Source organism: Peromyscus eremicus, chromosome 2 (assembly GCF_949786415.1).
Source record: "Peromyscus eremicus chromosome 2, PerEre_H2_v1, whole genome shotgun sequence".
Taxonomy (NCBI): Eukaryota; Metazoa; Chordata; class Mammalia; order Rodentia; family Cricetidae; genus Peromyscus; species Peromyscus eremicus.
This window is the reverse complement of record NC_081417.1, coordinates 102,909,352-102,930,768: the sequence shown is the minus strand read 5'-3', so window position 1 is coordinate 102,930,768 and position 21,417 is coordinate 102,909,352. Positions and strand designations below refer to the sequence as shown.

Sequence of the window (21,417 nt, the reverse complement as noted above, 5' to 3'; positions counted from 1 at the left end):
ACTTACCTCTGCAGTACACCTGCATACAGTCCTTCTACAGGACCCTCACAGACTTACCTCTGCAGTGAATCTGCATACAGTCCTTCTACAGGACCCTCACAGACTAGCCTCTGCAGTGTGTCTGCATACAGTCCTTCTACAGGACCCTCACAGACTAGCCTCTGCAGTACATCTGCATACAGTCCCTTTACAGGACCCTCACAGACTTGGCCTTGTAGTATCTTCTTTGATCTGACAAGAAGGAAACTGGTAGATCAAAAGGACCTAAAAATGAGCTGAACCTTGGTGTTTAGGAACTGACTTTGACCAGTCAAAATCCCAACCACTGGCTGCTCTCAAATTTAGTGTATTGAAAAACCACCACCACCACCACAACAACCACCACCACACACACACACACACACACTTGAACTCATCAACAACAACCACCACCAAACACACACACACACACACAGGAACTCATGCCCTTTTCATGTAATTTTCTAAGTTGCTGTGTAGGAGATCTGGTGGCCCAATCCAGCCCAGAGTCGGTATGGCTTCGATCACACGTTACTTGTTTGTGAGTTGCCTGATGTGAACGGACATTGCTAGGGACACATCTTTGCTCCGCCATCTGACACACACTGTTAGTGGGACGACTCCATCTAACATTTGATCTACAGAGCACTTGTGCAGTCTCAACTGTTTAATCAGTTTAAATACTCAGCCTTCCACTTCAGTCGAGAAGCATTTGAAAGCAGCGCTTCAACAGAACACTTCATTAATGTAATTTAGTTAAGAAAAACAAGTTCCATCAGTTTTTGCTAAAAGGCTGTCCCAATGTATCCTTTTTGTCTCCTGTCTTGTATGGCGTCTGTCTGAATGTATAATAGAGCGAGGAGGATGTGATTGCCTATTCAGAGCAAAAGAAACACTCTGCTGATTTCTATAGCATTTGCTATCTCTGAGAAGAATATTATATCAGGTTACTGTATAACCAGAGAGGGAGCAGACACTGAAACGCCCTCCTGAATGAGGGCATACATTCGAATGAGCGGAAGAAAGCACCGTCTTCTCTCTAGCTAGGAAAAAGCTCCATTTTATTCTGAGTAGAAAAAAATAAATGAGAGAGTGGTGTTTTTGTTGTCTCTAGATGCTGAGAGATTATTTTTTTAAAACAGTGATGTTTGAAACAGTTTGTGTCCAGGGTGTGTTTGTAGCACATTATTGTACCCATGTTTTGTAGTGGAGACATCACTGAATTGTGACACAGTAGAAGTGATGAATAGTGTTTCTAGAATGCTAGTCTCCCCACAGTAGCTCAGGTGGTGGCTTGTGTCACATTACTGGGCTATGAATCCTTGAGCCTCCATTTTACATCTGTAACCAGAGCTGCGGGGGGACACATATTTCTAAGTCACGGTTTATTCAGTTGCCAAGACTGGAATCATTGGAAGCACACCAGCAGTGAACTCCTGAGGGGTTCCAGATAGGAGCAAGTACCAACAGATGCCAGCGGTTGTGTGTTCAAAGCAGCCTTTCAGTGGTGATGTTTGCGTTCCTTGCTTTTCATGATACTTGACTCTGTCTGTGGTGGGGCATGTGACGGTTTGGTGTTTCTTCTCAGGGTCAGCTTGAGTGATGGCAGCGACAGTGAAAGCAGCTCCACCTCTTCACCCCTCCATCATGAACCCCCGCCGCCATTATTGAAAACTAACAACAACCAGGTAAATTGTGGGCTTTGTACTCAGCAAGATTCTATAGGACTATACATAATCATTTTTAATCCAGCATATAACTGTTTTACCTCTTAATTTTCAACAAAGGTCCTCTTTATTTCAAACAAATGGGAATTCTCAACCTTACCCAGCATTAAAAAGAGCCCATGGGGAAAGAGCGCTTCTCTGTTCATAAGATGAGTGTGCTTCATTGGGTGGATGAGTTAACTAGATGCAGGAATGAAGGATGACACAAAACGTTGCCCACATTCTCAACTTCTCTGTATTTTATCCCTTAGCATAAATAGATGACTTAATTAGAAAGAACATGACTTATGGGACTAGCCTAGTTTGACTGGTGGGGGATACACTTTGATGTGCCGCAGTTTCTTCGTTAAATAGTGTTAACACCCTGCAGCTTAATAGAAGGACAACGGTGTGTGTAAAGGCAGTGGGTAGCATCTGCTTGGCACTCAGTGTATGTACATGTTTATTGTAGCTGCTCAGCCTCAGTTTCTCATTCAAGAGAGAAGAACTGTTACTTGGGAGTGCAAAGAACAATTAACAAAACAGTCATTATTATCATGCTACAAGTTGAGCTAAAAGAAAGCTTATTAATTTGATAGTCAACTCAGAATATAGCTATTCAGATAAGGTCTAAACAGAATTCTGAAAGCTGTGATGAAGAGCTTGTATTAAATAAATGAGCGAGATTGGGATATTTTCATTACTTACTAAAATAAACTGTTTTCAAGCATCATGAATATTGTAAAAGTCCCATTATGCATTGAGTTGATACTCATTACAGTAAGTTATTCTTATCTTTTTGTGGAGGCAGATTTCCTATGACCTCTGCAATAATTGCTTAATTCAAGTTGCCATATGAATATTAACATGAAAATTAAAGGGTTGCATTTTCTAAAATTATTCCATTTCATAAGTGTTCTGCTATTTAAAATATCTTGCCCCTGAATTAGTGATCTTTGTTTTAGTTGGAAAATGTTGTATTACTGCTGTGAGGATATTTTCTTTCTTGTGTTCTGTATAAAGAGGCAGTGCTCACTTAGATTTTAAAATTCATCATTTATAAAGTTCGTCTGCAACCTAAATCCTTCATTGTTGGTAGGAGCAGCACCTGTACTGTTACAGCTTGCCTGTAGTTTCTGTCCTACATGGAGTGGGGTCCAGCTTCCTCATTCTTAGCCTGGCTTTGCTGACTTAGCTTTCCCCATCTCAACAACCAGCCATGCTGTTTGTCTGGCCGTCCTGCATCCCAGCATAGCTGCCTTCTGCCACAGGCCAAGAGATCTAGGGGAAAACATCGTGACTGGTCAACTGAGGAGAACTAGCTAGATACTAGATACTTCAACTATTTTATGAACGTGTGCTTTAGTAAAAGCTGGCAAAAGAATAGAATTAGGACCTTGACATCTTCTGTCAAATCTAACCCTATGTAGGCCTTTTTTCTATGTCCAGGGGACAGTATATCAGAATTATGATTCTTGCAGTAGGAATGTCTAGATTTAGATGGGCATGTCTTTATGCTCTCTCCAGCTGTCTTCAGCATCTCTTCCAGGCACTGTGATCAGATGAGTTGCCACGTAAACGTGGCTCCATCAAGCACCTGTCTTGCCCTTCCTGAATGGGCACTAGTGAACTGACTTTGGTTCTTAGGAAAAGTGTAGATTCTTTAACCAAAATTGTTACCTGTCTAGCAAACCAGACCACAAACAAATAATATCATCTATCTGGGAGGGTAAAATACACTTTATCTGATTAAATATAGTATACCACAATTTTCTTGGAATGTTCATTTGATACGTGTAGCTTCTCACATGCATAGCATCATCTCACCAATACTACTCAGTTGTGTGTCCCTTTCTCAGTATACCTATGAGCGTAAGAACAAAATCCATATGCTTTCCGTGTTAACTAGTCTGGAGTAGGACATTGTATGCAACAGGAACACTTACCTCCTCCTCATGCCTATGTCTTGAAGCTAAGAGCAAGAAAGGGATTTTGAAAATCAGTAGTGATTTCTTAACCCCAGTTACCTGATGTGGGTCAAGTGTGATAGGATCCCTTTAAGTTAGTGTTCAAAGACATTAAAAAGTATCATTAGTATTTCTGTTGTGTGGTGAGACGCCAAAATTTTCTTAAAACCCCAAATGTCTCTTAAATTTCATCCTGGAATGTTTTTAGTATTCTAACTGAATGTGTAAGGGAAGATGCACTAGAGAGCTCATGTATACAAACAAGCATGGGGTGGTACAGAGGCATATGAAACTTCACATCAAATAAAAGGGGTGGTGAAAACAGGAAAGGCTTGATTTTAAAATCCCCGAGTTTTACCCTCCATACCAATCGACAAGTGTATTAGTTAGCTTTATATTGCTGTGACAAAATACCCAAGAAAAACAATTTTAAGGTAAAAAGTTGTGTTTTGGCTCAGTGTCTCAGAAGTTTTAGCCTGTGGTCACCTGGCTCCATTGTTCTTAACCTATGATGAGGTAGAGCATCATGGTTGGATTAATTTGATGAGCAAACTTCATGTAAACAAAAAACAGCATGAGAGGAAGAGAAAAGGGCATAGAAATAAGATATGACCTCCAGGGACCCACTGTTTTCAGCCAGATTCATCTTCCAAATTTCTATCAACTTACAAGCATGTCAGTAGAGCCATCTGTTGATGAAGACAGAGCCGTTATCATCTAGTCACTCAGATCCCCACCTCTCAACATTCTGTAGTAGGAACCAAGCCTTCACCACAAGAACCCTTATAGAACACTCTAGTTCCAAGCCATCAATCTGCCCTCTTTCCATACTTGATAAGGATCTTGCAACTCTGGGTATCCGACACAGCAAAACTGTCTGCTGCCCTATCTCAAACCTCCAGGGTCTAAGGAAGGGATAAAGTGCTAATTGAGTAGTTAATTTTCTATCTACTGAAGGAAGAAAGAACCTAGAGCCACATGTCAACAAAGCAAAGAAGTGAATGGAAGCGTTATTGGGAGTTAATAGTGGCTAACATAGAAAGCCTGCCAATAGACAATCCATCTGCTCCATGATTGACTTGACGTTTCTCACAAAAGAATCCAGAAAAGTAGATCTTGAAATGTTGATTCCCAAGCCAGATCCTCAGAGTAAGGATGAAGTACTACTTCCTCTGTGTTCAGTGATTTGGGTAGCTTTTTCCCTCTACTTAGTGTATTGGTAAATAATAAAAAGTTTAATTATCACTTAACCAAAGATAGCGCTCCCCCGCCCCACATACAAACACACCTTGTATAAAGCACAAACAAACACCCCCCCATCTTTTTAGCCAAGCGTGTAGTATAGGGAAGGGAGGAAGTAATCACTGAATCCAGCTAATATTCAGAATATCATAAATCACCTGCCAGGCATGGGTGAAATTCAAAAGAATCTATCCAGTTAAACTGGTTTGAAATAAGCCTGTGGAAGACAAGGTGTTGTACTTTTTATATTCTGGAGTCAGTCCCTGAAGATAAGAAGTGATCATAAGTAAAACAATTGTCTTCAGCATGGCTCAGTTCTCTCAGAATGAGGTTTTGACAAAGCTGTTTATTTTGGAGCAGGGAGAGATCAAAGAAGGAAGATTAGCTGAGGCCTCTCTGGGCAGCCACTCGGTAACTTGAGGCGGGTCACTGACACCCGGAGCTTTGTTCCTGCTACCAGGGCCCCAGGAGAAAGAAACTAGGGTTTGTTTCCATGCATTTGGGGCTTCCGTGCTGTCACACTTTCGGAATGTGTGGAGTTGGACTTAAGCACCCAAATGTTCTCCCTCTTTTCTGCTTTGAAGAGAGGTTGCAGGACTATCTAAACCTAGCTTGTAAAGTTCCTTTGCAAATATAGCATCTTCAGACACTTGGAGAGCAAGGCGTGGGGGATGGGGCCGTGGGAGGGGCAGATGTGATGGGAACAAATTCAGTTCTCTGAAGCACCAGGCAAATGGCAGGGCTGTTTTCTCTCTCCTTCCTGCCTCCAATCACTGCTGATTGTCTCTGTGTGGCCCAGCCTGGTGCTGAGCTGGCCGGGAGTGCCCTCTACCGACCTACTTATTCCAGGTCTCTGTGCGGTTTCCCCTCGAGGGCTCCTTTCTAGCAACAATAAAGAGAAGGAAATTCCAAATGCAGGGGAGATTTTTGAGCATGTTAAAAATGATTGCCTTGCCTGTGCTATTCCGTAATTTCCGTCTGTTGCCTAAAGGATAGTATTTTAAGTTAGCCTGGCCATATCAGTCATTTGCTTCTTTTAATGTTAAAAATGAAGGTGTAAATGTGAATCTCGGGAAAGATTGTTAGAATGCACGCTATTTATGCATATTTTCAACTCAAAGAGAAATACTTTATTGAGGAGTATTCATGCCTGTATACCATGATCTTATTATTGCCAAACAGGATACTTATTTATTAGTAGTATAAAATTTTATAGCCGAATGGGAATACAGACATTATCATATTGTCTCTTCAATTCATTTTTTAGGCCCTAGGATGTTAACTGATAAGGCAAGACATCCAGTCCCATGCTTTTGTCACCACAAATTAAAAGTGAACACATTCTTAAGATCGTTTATATACTGTGTAGTAGACAGGAAACAAAACTCTGAATTAGGACAGGAAACAGTACAAGGAAGTATAGGCGGAATATGGGACTTTAAAAGAACAAACATCCTTAGCATTCACTCCTTTGATATTAGTTTCTGATGATAGGATTGAGGTTATGATGAGAGAAATAGAAATTGCTCTGCTTTTATGTGTATGCACATTTGTAAGCACTCTTCATTAATAAATGTAGTTATCCCCAGCCTGTTCAAGCTAGGGCCATTTAAAAATATTTCTTCCAAAACCTCCAGTTTTGAAGATCCTGTATAATAAATCAGTGGTATCTATTAAATAGTAGTATTCTCTTTGTTAATTATGAGCATAGCTCCCACCCAAGCTTCAGAACAGTGTGTGGAATTCCAGTCGGTCCAGATGAAGGCAAAGGCACTGGGCATTGTGTCACACACAATCACATCATTTTTTCAAGCACAACTGTTTGTGCTGTCAAAGGATCCCAGACTAACTGACGGAAGGCCACCTTCACTCCCAAACTTGCATCCGCTTAGTGGAGTCAGCGGCTAGCATCTGAAAGGCAGGTGCTCCAGAGGACAAGGCTTGGTTTATCATTCCTAGCCCACCAAGCACTAGGACTCATGCTGAAGCAGCAGAATAAGCAGGGAAAAGTCCTGCCAGCCGGGACAGCAATCTCAAAATAACTCAGCTGCTATGCATGCCTGAGTGCTGTCATGAAAGAAAGAACCCTGGGAAGCTTAGATCAGTTTCCTTATCATCAACGTTTTCCCTAAGCTCTGCTCCTCTGACTCAGCATTTAATATATAAGTAATTTATTTTCTGGGGGGTGGAGGTGGGGGGGGACAAGATTAGAAAAGAAGAAAAATGTATAGAGAAATGCTGTTTGGGAAACACTGTTACTGGGCATTATGAATGCTTTTGTTTTTTTTGTGAGTAGCTAGCTAGAAGGTGCTTGAAATGAAACTTACTAGTGTTTTCTTTGATCCCTAGATTCTTGAAGTGAAAAGTCCAATCAAACAAAGCAAATCAGATAAGCAAATAAAGAATGGTGAATGTGACAAGGTAGGTTTCCAGTCCATTCCTGGGAGTGCTACAGCCTGCATGTCTTTGTGTCTTCATGCTCCTCTCCATCATTCTTGCTAGCTCTCCTCCCGTCTTCACCAGAAGTAACCAAGACTCCCGCGTGGATACTTCATCCCGGGGTTTTGTAGTTCCCTTCCCCTGTCTTGCTCTTCTCTTCAGTATTAAGCATGACCTTCTGTTACCACTTGTCATGATTCCCACCTTACCAAGGAACTTCAGGTGTACCGCATTGGGATATGTGAAGATTGTAGCCGAGGCAGAGCAAATCCCATACATGAGTAAACAGAGTGCCTGAGCCCTGTGCAGTAAGCTTTCTCTGTGTGTATGATGTATATAAACTCCGACTGTAAGACTTCAAGAGATTTTATTCACCTATTGTGGGTGGGGTTTAACATGTCAGTAATCTTCCCCTTTTGCCTTCACTGAACTTGGCCCTGAGGCACCCACGCAGTCAGCTAATGAGGATTCATGAGTCTGAACATATGAAGGAGAGGTTCAGCTGCCCTTGCAAGGAGAGTTGTTCGAACATAGAACTAATTTGCATAGTGATTTCTGCATTTCATAGAATATTCTGTTCTTTAGTCGTTTACTGGGATCATTTATATAACATTTGGAATACCTGAGAACTTTTTAATCCTTCTTATTAAGAATTTTTTCCCTAACATAATATGTTTTAATATTTCCATGTTCAAGCTTATGTGTTTTGTCCTCGTCTAAAAATTTTTGAGATTGAGGAATTAAAAATGAAAACGGCCTCTGCTATCATTAGTTTAAACTGATGATGCATCATTGGATTTCCAGGATTCCTTGCAGAGCCCTTGTTGTGGGAAACTGAGTCTACTCACTTGAATGTAAAAGCAAATACCCCTCCCACATTTTGAGGCTTGATAAAGGTCAAAATCAGAGCAAGGAACTTCACCTGCAGAAGCCTATGAGCACGGAGTCCCATGTAGCTTAGTGTAGCATGGTGGGATGAAGACCCTAAGCTCTGCACAGATGTTCTGTTTTTTAAGACTTATTTTAAAGTGTGTGTGTGTGTGTGTGTGTGTGTGTGTGTGTGTGTGTGTGTGTGAGTGCATGTGCCTATGGAGGTCAGGTGTTGGATCTCCTGGAGCTCGAGTTACAGGCAACTGTGGAACCGCCTGACATGGGTGCTGGGAACTGAACTTGGGTCCTCTGCAAGAGCAGTACATGGTCTTAACTGCCAAACCATCCCTGCGTGTATGTTCTTACTCTCACAACTGCCTTTTAAAGTGTTGTTCTTTGGGGACCACCCTTCTCTTTCAGGCATACCTAGATGAGTTGGTAGAACTCCACAGAAGGCTAATGACACTGAGGGAAAGACACATTCTGCAGCAGGTGAGAAATGCTTTTTAGCACAACCTTTTCCCCAGCCTCAAGGCCTTGTTTGTCCTGGGGTTGTGTGGTAGCCCACAGAAGCCACTGCAACCTCATACCAACAGAACTGGAATTGTGCCTGCAGAGATATTTGGGGAGGACTTACATATTTGAGGGTGCCCTTTGGAGCACTCATGATACTAAAACTAGACACATGTGCTCCTTCCTTCCAGCTCATAGCATATGTGGGCTAAGAGCAGGGTCAGGAGAAGGCAGAAACTTTGGGGACCAGGCTTCTGGATTCATGGGAAAACAGTGATAAGAATTTAAGTACAGTGTTGTAAACATTTGTCATTCAATCTGGCAACCTTTTGCCAATTCTATTCTGCGGAAAAATAAATATTTTTTTTCATTTCCCTTATCTTGTACAACATACGTTATATTATCATGAACTCAACTCTGGAATGCTCATAGCATGAGGAAACTTCTATTAACACAATGTGATGTTTTGAAAAGATAAGAGGGGTGGTTTCTAGTTCTTGTACAAGTACAGTCCATGCCTTTATTCCATTAACAGTGGCTGTTGATAAGGCAATTTTTCTCTAACCCTTGGGAGGCTATGTGTTCCAGATTCCATAGTAGATTTGTGCATTGCTTCACTTACAATTGTTTTTACTACTTTAAAATGACTTGAAATTAGTACTTAATCTACCTTTGTAATATGTGAACTATTTTTTTAAACATTGATGGTTGATGGTTGCATTTATATTCTGTGTATATCTCTGCTTCAGTCTATAAATACTCTCAAATTTGCCAACTTCTCTTGGTCTAATAAACTTTTATTTCTAGGATTTGAAATAATAGACTTTGTCTTTTCATTTCCTTTTAAATGAGCGTAGGTGGAGGAGCTGGATCTGAGTGTCTTTAACTAAGGCATGGTTAGCACTTTACTAGTAGTCATCTCATCCTTCTCACCCATCACCAGAGCCCTCAACTCCCTCAGGTGGTGCCCTGTTTGCATAGTATCTATGTATCTCTTCCATTATTCTCATCATTTTTGGGTTACTTCTTATACCTAATACAATGCAGATGCCATGCACATCATTGTTATCCTATATCATATAGGGAATAATGACAAGTTCAGTAAAGACACGTTCCCCCCCCCCCCCACCAAGAATTTTCAGTCCATAGTGAGTTTTATCTGAGGACAAAGAACCTGGGAATACAGAAAACCAACTATACTTTCTTCAGCTTTCTTTTATAGAACAGAAAGTTTCTCATTGACTAAATGCTGATGATAAATCCGGTAGCTGGTCTGCCTATCTACTCCCAAGCAGTAACTCCTAAGTTACTAAAGAACAGTTGTCAGAAAAAAAACTACTGAGGCCCAAACTGGGCCCCAGCTGCAAGCTTGGCAGTTGGGCAAGTCTCACCTGGGAGTATCATTGGCATCCTCTGTCTAATGTTCTTTATTTTGACCTTTGAAAGAACTGTGAGTGTAGATGGCTTACTTGAGAATGGCATACAAGTGGATTACTTTAGTATTCTAGAGGGAAAGAGTAATATCTATGAATTTTTAACCTGACATAAAGGCACTTCAGGGCAAACAGCATTTCACCCTAATTGCATTCCCAGGCCAGTTGAAAGCTCTATCTTTGGCCATTTGCCTTGTAATGCAACTGAGGCTTGTGATTCTGATACTGTGATATATGCCCTGTCATGGTTTACTGCTTAATTAATTCATATTGTAAAACGTAGCACAGTGGAGGGCTGATGTTATTCTCTACCTTGAGGGCTGCTCATCTGGTGAAATGCATGCCACGAAGTCTGTGTAACCTCTACTGTGCAGAACTGCACATCTGAACCAAAACTTCTGCTGAGGCCAGAATAGCATCCTTGGGTTCTTCCTTTAATATATCCTTATTCCAAAAATGTATTCTGACAATTTGATTTGTCCCACCAAAGCTGGCTAGTAGCATTATTTTACTCTGGGGGCATGCTGTCCTGGCTCTCAATATTTAACTTCATGAAAAGAAAGCATTAGATCAGGAAAGACTATATTCCTATGGCCCCTTTCCATTGGTTAAAAATTCAGTAGGCACAGTCAAAGCAAGGGCGTGAGCATCTAGCCTTGGTTAATAATTTGTTTCCTTGTTAAACTATACATTCCATATTTACTTTCAAAATGAAGTTGGACATCTCTGGCCTCATCATCAATTCAGCCTGGGATTGCATTCTCTTATTGAAGGAGAAAAAGTGAACACACACACACACACACACACACACACACACACACACACACACATATATATGAAGAAAGGGGAAGGGAGGAGGAAAAGTTAAGGAAACCAAGGCTTCCTTAAAGGACAGTTTGTCAACGTAGATAGGTATCTAGTTTTCTTGTAGACGTCGTCAAAGTTGCAGGGATGGGTAGCATACTGGAGTATTCTTAGCACCACAAAGAATCTTTCCTGAGAAGTATTCTGCTAAAATGACTACTTCAATCTGGGAAATTACCTGTCATGTCCTAAAATTCCTTGTACACTAGAGCCAGGTGTCCTCACCTGTGAGCTCAGGTGGGGCTCACATTTTCATGTGGCAATATGGTTTCCACAATGTACAGATGAAAGACCTGAGTTACAACAGGCCAACTCCATTCTGGATAGATAAAGTCAAAGCAAAGGTTGTTCATGACTTCCCACTCAGTGAGTGGCCACTTTGGATGGGAGTAACCTGTCCTGGTATTTGAACAAAGATAATGAGACAATCAGACTAAAAATAATGTCTCTACCTTTTTATAATTAAAAATAGATTTGGCCGGGCGGTGGTGGCGCACACCTTTAATCCCAGCACTCGGAAGGCAGAGCCAGGAGGATCTCTGTGAGTTCAAGGTCAGCCTGGGCTACAGAGTGAGTTCTAGGAAAGGTGCAAAGCTACACAGAGAAACCCTGTCACATACAAAAAAAAAAATAAAAATAAAAAAAAATTAAAAAATAAAAAATAAATTTGAAGAGGGAACCATCGAAGTAGCAGGTAGATCTTACCCTGTTAACACAAAACAACTGGCAGCTGCATGGTGACACCACCCCCTCCCCAGTGAAGCAGTTTACACCCTCTTCCTCTCCCACTCCCAGCATGTACCCTGTCCTCCTGTGCTTTTCTCATCTGCAGCCTCTCTGGCTTCTTCTGCTGTCATGCGTGGGCATTGGGACCACTTTGTGAAGCAGCATAGTGACACCACAGTTGAACCACACTGCTTCAACAGATAGGGCATTCCAAGTGTAGTCCTTCAGGGATTAGGGGGGTGTTTTCAGGATTTATGGCCTATTTGGTTGAAATAACACATGCTAATGTTGTGTTTCTGATGCTCTGGCATCATGAGCCCTGGAAAGAGGTGCGTGCCTTTCAGAGCCTTTCCTTAATTGAGGACATTAGTACATGCTCCACTAACTCAGACTATTAATGCTGTTTTTGTTGATGAACAAGACCATACTCTCCCAAATGCCTTTGCCTTGGCTACTGCTTTAGGTCTGTGTTTGCATCTGCCTTGATGTATTTTCACAACCCCCATGAAAGTGCAGGGGTCTTTGGTTAGCTCCATCCGCTCCTGTGTGTGCTATAACAAGGGTCAGATCTTGTGGCAGCAGAGATGGGAGGCTGGCTTGTGAGTACTGGAAACCCTTACTATATTGAGTGCGTTTCCTAGTGGCCAGAAGTTTCAGTGATTTAAAATTAAGTGACTTTCTTCTACACAATTCTTGTCATCCACTTTTCAATTTATTGCTAAATAATGTGTAAGTAACTATATTGAGTCATGGAGAGCTATTTTCCTGAAAGAGTGCATTCCCTGTCATTCAAAACAATAGTAACACAAAATCAAATGCTGGGCTCTACTTCTGTCTCTGCATTGTGGTTTTTAGTCATTCTGACAACTTGGCTTTATCCATTTTCCTACCTTCTGCCTGAAACTCTTAGTTACTAAAAACAAATTCACTTAGGCCTTTCTGGGTTTTCCTTCCTGCGTTTTTTTCCAATGTAATATTTTATTGATTATTTGGGAATTTCACATTATGCACCCAAACACACTTCTCAGGCCTCCCAGGTCCACCTCCCCACCCTGTGACCACCCACCTAAAAAAAAAAAAAAAAAAAAAAATGAAGTCCAATTTGTGTTGCCCATGTACTTAGTAGAGCACGGCCAAACTCCCACTGTCCTGTCCTTCTCCATCAGCACCCTCCAGAAGCCATTAATTGTGGAGAGAGTTACACTTCAATATCCTCATCACAATTTTTAAGTTCTCTTCAATGGTTTCCTGTCTAGGCTGTTACTTTTGGAGGGTGGGGGTGGGAGTTGGGGTTGCCACAGAAGCCTTCTAGGTCACTCTTTCTAGCTTAGTTTGTTTTAGTGGAGTGAAATGGCTGGCAGTCATTGAGGGCTGTAGGGAGATGTACCAAGCCTCATAGTCTTGTGCTGTTTACTTCTCCCTACAGGTAATTAAAGACACATTTCTGTTTATATGGTAATCTTAACCATAGTGCCTTGATCTCTGTAGCAAGTGGTCATTGTATCTTACTTGGTTCCTCTGACAGCCTGGCACATGGAGCAGAGTGTGTGACTCAGCCCCAACTTCCAGATGAGAACACAGTGATGTTCACATGATGTTCAAATGGTGAGCAGTCAGATCGTAATGCCAGAGTCAGGACTCAGTTCTTAATGCTTTGGCATTTTCCCACCGTCAGTTCGGGTGTGGAAACTCCAGACTGCTTGGTATTTGCCTCTGTTGTATAAATCTCTAATCACAGTAGCTCCGAGGGAGCTGTTTGTTCCTGTTTTGGTCTGATAGTTATTATTTTGAGACAGAATCTTGCCATGTAACCCTGCTAAACCTTGAACTTGCAATCCTCCTGCCTCAACCTCCTGTGAGTTAGACTAACAGGTGTGCACCATAATACCCAATTTCTTATAACAGTGGTTCTCAACCTTCCTAATGCTGCAACCTTTAATACAGTTCCTCATGTTGTGGTGACCCCCAACCATAAAATTATTTTTGTTGTTGCTTCATAACTATAATTTTGCCTAAGTTATGAATTGTAATGTAAATATTTTTGGAGATGGAGGTTTGGCAAAGGGGATGTTGAACATGTTGAGAACCGCTGTCTCTACTAAAATCTACAAGTTTTTACTGGATTCATAGTTTACCTATATAATGTAAGAAAAAAGATAACTTGCTTAGAAAAGAATGCTTTAATTCAACCAGTTCATCCTTGTGTATATTAAGTATCTGACTTCCATGGAAGTTTATATGTATAGAAATAGCTATGCTGTGAGTCTCCGTATGTGTGCATATGTGTGGTAACTTTTCCAGAGTTCTAAATTCTTAGCTAATAAAACAAATGTGTGTCCACTTAAGGTCTTTTGTGTCAATTGGTGACTTTGTATGTTTGGTTCATTTTTTGTTTGTACATATGTAGAAATAATTGTTTTGTTTTTGTTTTTGTTTTGCTTTGTTTTGTTTTGTTGCTTTGGACAGAATCTCAGTCCCATAGCCCAGGTTGGCCTTAACATAGAATACTTATCCCTTAGCCTCCTTGAGTGCTGAAATTACAGCATTAGCCACTAAGTCTATAATGGTAATAAGCTCTTGTGTAGTTCTGTATAATGATATACTTTAACAATAAATGGGCGCATCCCTTCTAATAATCTTCTGATACACGATAAAGAAGCCTGAGTCTAGCAGCACAAACGAGTAAGACACTCTACCCTACTTCATCCTAAACACATAGCAGTAGGCCTGGAGCCAAGTAATCCAGGCTCTGTGTTAGTGTTTAGAAGACGACGCTAAGCATATAGACTCGGTTTCTGTTCTGCCTCTTTCATGTATTCATCTTTTGAGAGAAAGATAGCTGTTACACTTCCAAACGTGCATCTTCATTACAAATAAGAAGAGCAGAAGAGAGAAGGCACACTCTCCTTGCCCATGGCCTCAAGAATGTTCCTAAAAGCCCAGTGACTTCTAACAAGTGCTGCAAATGGGTCTAAGGAGACAGGCATTTCTGCTGGGCGTGCCATTGTGAGAAAATAGGTAACTTTTAGAAAGGTAAATGCATGTTAGTTTTCAGTGTCTGTCATGGTTCCCCAACCAGAGTGACTTGTTTAGTTATTAAAGACAGTGTTTTAGCTCTCAAAAATAGTTCCGGGGTCAGAAGAAGCCTTCAGAGCTCCATCTGGAATTGGACAATTAATTGGATTGAGGTGTGTGCATTTGTGTTTGTGTGTGTGTGTGTGTGTGTGTGTGTGACCAGGAGCACATTTTATGACCCACAGGATTCACTCACAAATGCTTTCAGTAAACTAGCTTTAAAATAAAGACAAGATTTTAGCCCGGCAGTGGTGGCGCACGCCTTTAATCCCAGCACTTGGGAGGCAGAGGCAGGTGGATCTCTGTGAGTTCAGGGCCAGCCTGGTCTACAAAGTGATTTCCTGGACAGCCAGAGTGGTTACACAGAAAAACCCTGTCTCCAACAAAACAAAAAAGTTTCTAAGTTCTAGTTCTTCGGTTTTCCAGCTTAATGTTACATAATTTAAAACCTCACTGAATAAGTCATAGGCTAGGTGTGTACTAACTTAACAAGCACGCCACCTATGCACAGCATCTTTTTTTTCTCCCCATTTTTGAAATAGGGTTTCTCTGTGTAGTCCTGGCTGTTCTGGAACTCACTTTGTAGACCAAGCTGGCCTTGAACTCAGAGATCCACCTTCCTCTACCTCCTGCCTGAGTGCTGGGGTTAAAAGCATGTGCCACCACTGCCCGGCAGCAGCATCTATTTCTATTAACATCATTGCCAATAAAAGAATACTCTACATGGTAAAGGAATCCCTCAGAGCCATGGCATGGTTAACAGTGCGGACCTATGGAGTATTCCTCAGCAGTCCCTTTGGCCCCACAGCCAGTGAACATGTTACCATTGTGGGTTGGAGCCAATACAATAAGAAATGAAGTGTGACTACTTTACTTGTAGGGCAAAGGCATTGATTCCTCTTCTAGGGAAAGTTTATTATTCTCAATTATTTAAGAGCATCTGCTGAACACAACAGAAAGCAATACGTATATGTTCTTCTGTAACATATACAGTACAGTGAATTTTCACAAAGTAAATGCAGTGTGCAAAGCTGCTTCCAAATTCAACACCAGAACAATTCAAGCCTTCCTGGAATGCCTCCTGTGATCCTCCCAAAGGCTCTCTGGCGTCCCTCCTGTGGTCCATAGTGGGTAAGGGTTGCATAGGTGGTTTCTGGTTTTGCTCTATGTAGTCTAAATATTTCATAATTCTATATTCAGAACATTGATTTTTTTTGAAGATTTAATTTTATGTGTACTGGTGTTTTGCCTACATTTATATATATGCAACCATGTGCGTGTCTGGTGCCCACAGAGATCAGAAGAGCGTATCAGAATCCCTGGAAGTGAAGTTATAGGTGTTTGTGAGCCACCACTGTGGGTGCTGGAAGCCAGTGCTCTTAACTTCTAAGCCATCTCTCCAGCTCCTGGAACATTTTTTTTTTTTTTTTAATTCATGTGTTCTTTTTGTTAGGAAGAATTTTTATTTCTAGGTGGGGGTTCTTACATCTACTAAATATAGTCATAGTCTTTTGAGTCAGGGACTAATTGTTTAAAAAAAAAAGGTCTTGAACTGTCGTCTTTCTCTAGCCATCTTAGGGCAATGTTCTGTTGGTCATTTGAATTGGTTTATTGAGTATGCGGAGTACAAACAGGCGATCTGTCCATTTGAGGATTTTATTGTCAAGGCTTACTACATCTTTGACTTACTGAGTTGACTAACAGGCCGTTTGGTGGTAGTGTTGCCATCAGACCTTGTTGTGACCCTTGTTGTGATTAACACGAATGTTTCACTTGGTTCTGTGTTTGAGTTCTCCGGCTCCTTCTCTTTGCCTTTGATGTCTGTTGCTTACACCCATACTTTTTCTTCTTTACTTCTGCAGATCGTGAACCTTATAGAAGAAACTGGACACTTTCATATTACAAATACAACATTTGATTTTGATCTTTGCTCGCTGGACAAAACTACAGTCCGTAAATTACAGAGTTACCTGGAAACATCTGGAACATCCTGAGGATACAACAACTGGATGCATCAAAAACTATTTTTTTTTGGTTGTGATTTTTTTTGTTGTTGTTGTTGTTTATATGAAAACACTCAGAATGATACAACCAAAAGGGAAAAAGAAATAAAAGTCAAACAACCTTCAGCTTTATTTTTCTTTAAAGCCAGTCATCATCTCTTGATAAAGGAGAGGTTACGCAAACCAGCCTCAGAGGACGCACCTCTCCAAGGAAATCCCAGGAAGAGTTAGCCTGGCTAGCCTTGAAAACACGCAGACGCAACACAAGAAAACTTAAGGAATGTGTATGGTACCATGGATCTTTCTGTGGTGGTTCATTCCACAGGACGAATGCATATTCAACACACTGCCTTATTACATAACTGATCTATTTATTACCACATACAGATAAAATTGTGAGGGGATGACACCACCAGACATTCTCAGTCCTTGGTCCCGTGGATGCTCTTTCAATGCAGCAGCGCAGCGCCCTTGCCGTCCCAAGCCCAGTGACCTTACTCAAATACCGTGCCACTCTCCACCAACTTTCTCCAAGTCCTTTAACTTGTTGCAGTCTATGTGTTTCACCTTTGTTTTTTCCAGTTCCAGGACACAGTTGTCCACTGGGGGGTGGGGGGGTCGGACCAAATAGCCACCTTGATTTTCGTCCTTGTGGTCTTTTTTCCTAAAAGTTGAGGCCCCAGTCCTTGGCTGTATCCATGTAATGATCTTGGACGTGGTAGATGTACCAAATAGGATCATTTGAATTGCTGTCTAGCCTTAGTCAATAAACCTGTAGGACTTTGAACGAAAGTGTACCTGTACTGTCCACGGTCCAGCACTATTGAGCTGTCACTGACACTCACGTGTTTCTTTTACTGTTGCCGTGTTAGGTGAGTATGGAAGTAAAGGCATTCCACAGAGTCATCGTCGTCGTCAAAGGGATTCTGGTCCTGCTGTCTAAAACAGCAGTGCAGACATTCTTCATTTGGACCTATTTATTAGTGAGCATTTCACCTGTCTACAGCTGCCAGGGTGGTACTCATTTCTCCTGAAAACAAAACAAAAACAGGAATCAGAGTTTTGGGGTTTTCTTTTGTTTTGTTTTTGGTTTGTTCTCATATGATTCTCTTAGGCTCTTTTATGTTTGAAAAATTAAAACCTTTCTTTGGGGGAAATTCTCGGTTATTCTGCCATGACAGACAATGTATTAACTTGTAGATTTGGTATCTGTTTAGTCTCTTGCTGATGTTTCCTGAAGGACTTCCTGTATAGGTGAAGGTAAAGGTGGTCGGGATGGGGGAGAGTCTTGTCCTTGTTGTTCCTTTGTTTTGAAATTAGAAGTCTGTCCTGTGGCATGCAGAAGAAGGCAAACTATTTTCAAAAGAAAAAGAAAAAAAAAAAAAGTACTTTGGGTGTCGTTATTCTACACTCCCTGCAGTGAGGAATCCCAAGTTAGAGCAGCCAACCTTCCACGTTGTTACCAGAACTCAGCTGAAAAGAACAGAAATGAAGAACTACTTCTGGATCCAAAGGTTCGCCACTGGATCAGCCTTAAGAAAGTCCCTATGTGTGCTAACAGCCTAGTGTCCCCCACATTTGTTCCCACGACAGATGCTGTCCTTTCATTCAGAGATTAACTAGTGTCTGCACAGAAAATGGTCTTCCCAGACCCGTTCTTTCAGGCGGTAATGTAAATGCAGATTAATAATGGAGCGATTTCTGCATTTTAAAAAGGAGATTTTTTTACACTGTTTCTTTCTATCCAAAGAAACTATTTTTTTCTTTTTTTAAAAAAATGATAAAACAGCCATGGTCTTTGTAAATCGCTTTCCTGCAGTGTCCTCCTAGAGGACAAGTGTATAAAATTTCAAGAATGTTATGATTCCTCATGATGATTGGCATGAGTCGTACTTGAAGCATTTGGTGTGTAGTCCACTTTTTGGTGTACAGTTGCATAGATATGTACCACGTCATTTTGGACAGTAGGTGGTTGGTGAACTCTGTGGTTTTAGTTGTGTTTTATTTCTGACTTCACAGGTGACAAAAACAATGTTTCCAACATTCATAAATCTTTCCCAGTTTCTAACTGCAAAATCCACATATTCTCATTAAACTAGAAAAGTAAGTGGTTTAACTAATGTATCTGTATAATTTAACTAGAAACATACATATGCAGTTTGGGCCATTTTTATTTTTATAACCAGATTATGTGGTGAAATATGATTTGGCTTTTTTTGTTGTTCCTAAAGTTACAGAGGAACTAAGATAAAAAAAATTACCCCACCACCTGATGCCCAAAGAAATAAAATTTAAAGGGGTGGGAGTAAGAAGAAAGGCAGCTATTGTAATGACATTAGAGCTAGAACATTAGCTAATGCAGATGTCTTCAGAATATCATGAAATGTGAGTTTGTACATGGATAACGAAATTCAGAACAACTTCTTCCCAACTTGTTACCCAGACAGCAAAATGAATTTGCTGTAAAAGTCTGCAGATTAAGAGTCATGCTGTAGAATTAGTCTTCTTTGGAATGGTCCTCCTGCTCTTGGTATATGATTTGAAAACACAGAAGTATTGAGTCCCATTCAACTTATCTCAAAGAGGTGCCACGCATCTCCAGAAGCAGACCACTCCCTCCTGCCACATCTGTGTACACTCACTTTGGAACCCTGTTAAGAATATTTTGACACATGTGTACCCTAACAGTGGTTTTGGTCTTTTAAGCACAAAGGGGAAATGGCAGGGTTTAATTTCATATATATACATATATATATATGTTTCAAATAAAATTAATTGGGTGAATGTGAATATGGTTCGAACCAACAAGAGTATGATAAACTATCATTACTTTTTTTCTCTTGTGATTTGAGGAGGAAAAAACTGTACAGATCCCCCACACACGCATGCACTTATAAATTAGTTTTTGACTTTTGATTTGCAACAGGTGTGTGTGTGTGTGTGTGTGTGTGTGTGTGTGTGTGTGTGTGAGGGGGGCTTCTCCTATCTTAGGATACACCAATCATGTTAGCAGCAAAAGTGTATACAGTTACTTCATATCATCACCATAGTCTGCCCCCTCTCTTAAGTAACAAAGATATATATCTGTGTCAAAATTAGGGAAAGCATAAAACTTATGAATCAGGAGATGACTTCAGATAAATTAAAAAAAAATTGGTAAGCAAACCTCTGATCTGAATAATTACCTGATTTGTGGAAATAGCCAATATTTTTTTTTTATTTTTCTTTTATCAAAACCAATTGTTGCTGATACTTTTTGCAGGTATACCAACCTAAACTTAAAAACAACAACAATTATTAGGTCTGCATAACATCCCATTTACCATTTCAAGCCCTACAAATGTAGTTACACACTTATTTAAGAGCGATTTTACTCTTAAATGCTTTAACTCTACCTATGTAATGAGTTGGTTGTTCAGTGTTGAATTGGTCAATGTCTGTGCTTGGTGGCTTGTGTTCATTTTTCTCTCTGTGGAAGTGGTCAGCTCTAGAGTAATTTGCTGTATGCTTATTACTTTCCACCTTTAGCGTTTTGTGTACTAATGCTATGTATTCCTATATTTATATATATACATATATTATCAGAATAATCTTGCTTTGGACTGTTGCTCTCAAACGATGACTACAGCTGCGAAGAATGTGGCGGAATCAATTCCCACGGTGTAGGTTAGTCTTGGGCTGGAAGTCTACATCTTTCAACCTCCTCTGTTTCATATGATGCTTTTCATTATGTAGGCACCGCCATCCTGAATATTCCTTGTAAAGATACAGTCAATTTCAAAGGAAGACAAAGCCACTGCTGTCTGTAAACTGTAAATATGTATTTTGGCACTTGTACTCCAGTATTCTGAAAAAGTTATGATGGAAATGCTGACAGATCTTTGATGGTGGCCAGTGCTACCCTTCAGTGCAAAAATAAATTAAGTAAAAATGTATTCTGAGATTAGCAGTGCAAGGCCAACATGTTTTACAAATCTGTCAGTATCTTTCTAATGGAGTGTGTATGTGTAGTTATGTTGAAAGATACATTGTGTATGTGTGTACATGCTTTTATGTGAACTACAAGGCACACAAAAGATGTATTTCCCATCTCTAAATCCCATGTTGAAATGTTAAGTGCAGATGGACAGAAATAGGTGTTTTACTTAAATTCATACCTAATCTATTGTGACTCCTTTTTTTATTTTTTTTATAATGTACAGTCTTACAGATTCATTTGCTCAGTATAGCATCACATAAGGGTGAATACAACCTTAGCCTTTCCTCATTAAAAAAAGATGTGTTTCTAAAGAAAAATGGAGAGATTGGAGACTCCTGGAGAATGGACCATGTACCCCAAACCACCTGAGTACAGAGGCCATCCTCATTCATCTTTGGGTACCCAGTTCCTAGCCCTGTTTCTTGTGTCCTGAAACCAGTACATAGTTTAAGCACTCTGAAGACTCATCAAGGAATGGCAGACACAGTCTTATGATTAAACTGAATTATTTATACCATAGTTTTTTTTTTCTTTTTCCACCATCCCTTTGGAAGGTCCTTTTTTTTTTTTTTTAAACTAAAC

The 21,417-nt window shown here is 40.5% G+C and overlaps 1 protein-coding gene across 1 annotated transcript in view; it reads left to right on the top strand.

Moving 5' to 3' along the window:
- Mllt3 (MLLT3 super elongation complex subunit) overlaps positions 1-17,648 on the top strand; it is a 276,419-nt gene extending 258,771 nt beyond the window's left edge. Inside the window, exons 8-11 of the mRNA XM_059254512.1 lie at positions 1,607-1,706; positions 7,283-7,354; positions 8,663-8,734; positions 16,716-17,648. Coding sequence (XP_059110495.1) covers positions 1,607-1,706; positions 7,283-7,354; positions 8,663-8,734; positions 16,716-16,847 — 376 coding nt within the window. The 3' untranslated portion in view covers positions 16,848-17,648. The remainder of the gene's footprint in view (positions 1-1,606; positions 1,707-7,282; positions 7,355-8,662; positions 8,735-16,715) is intronic.
- Positions 17,649-21,417: the final 3,769 nt, after the last annotated feature.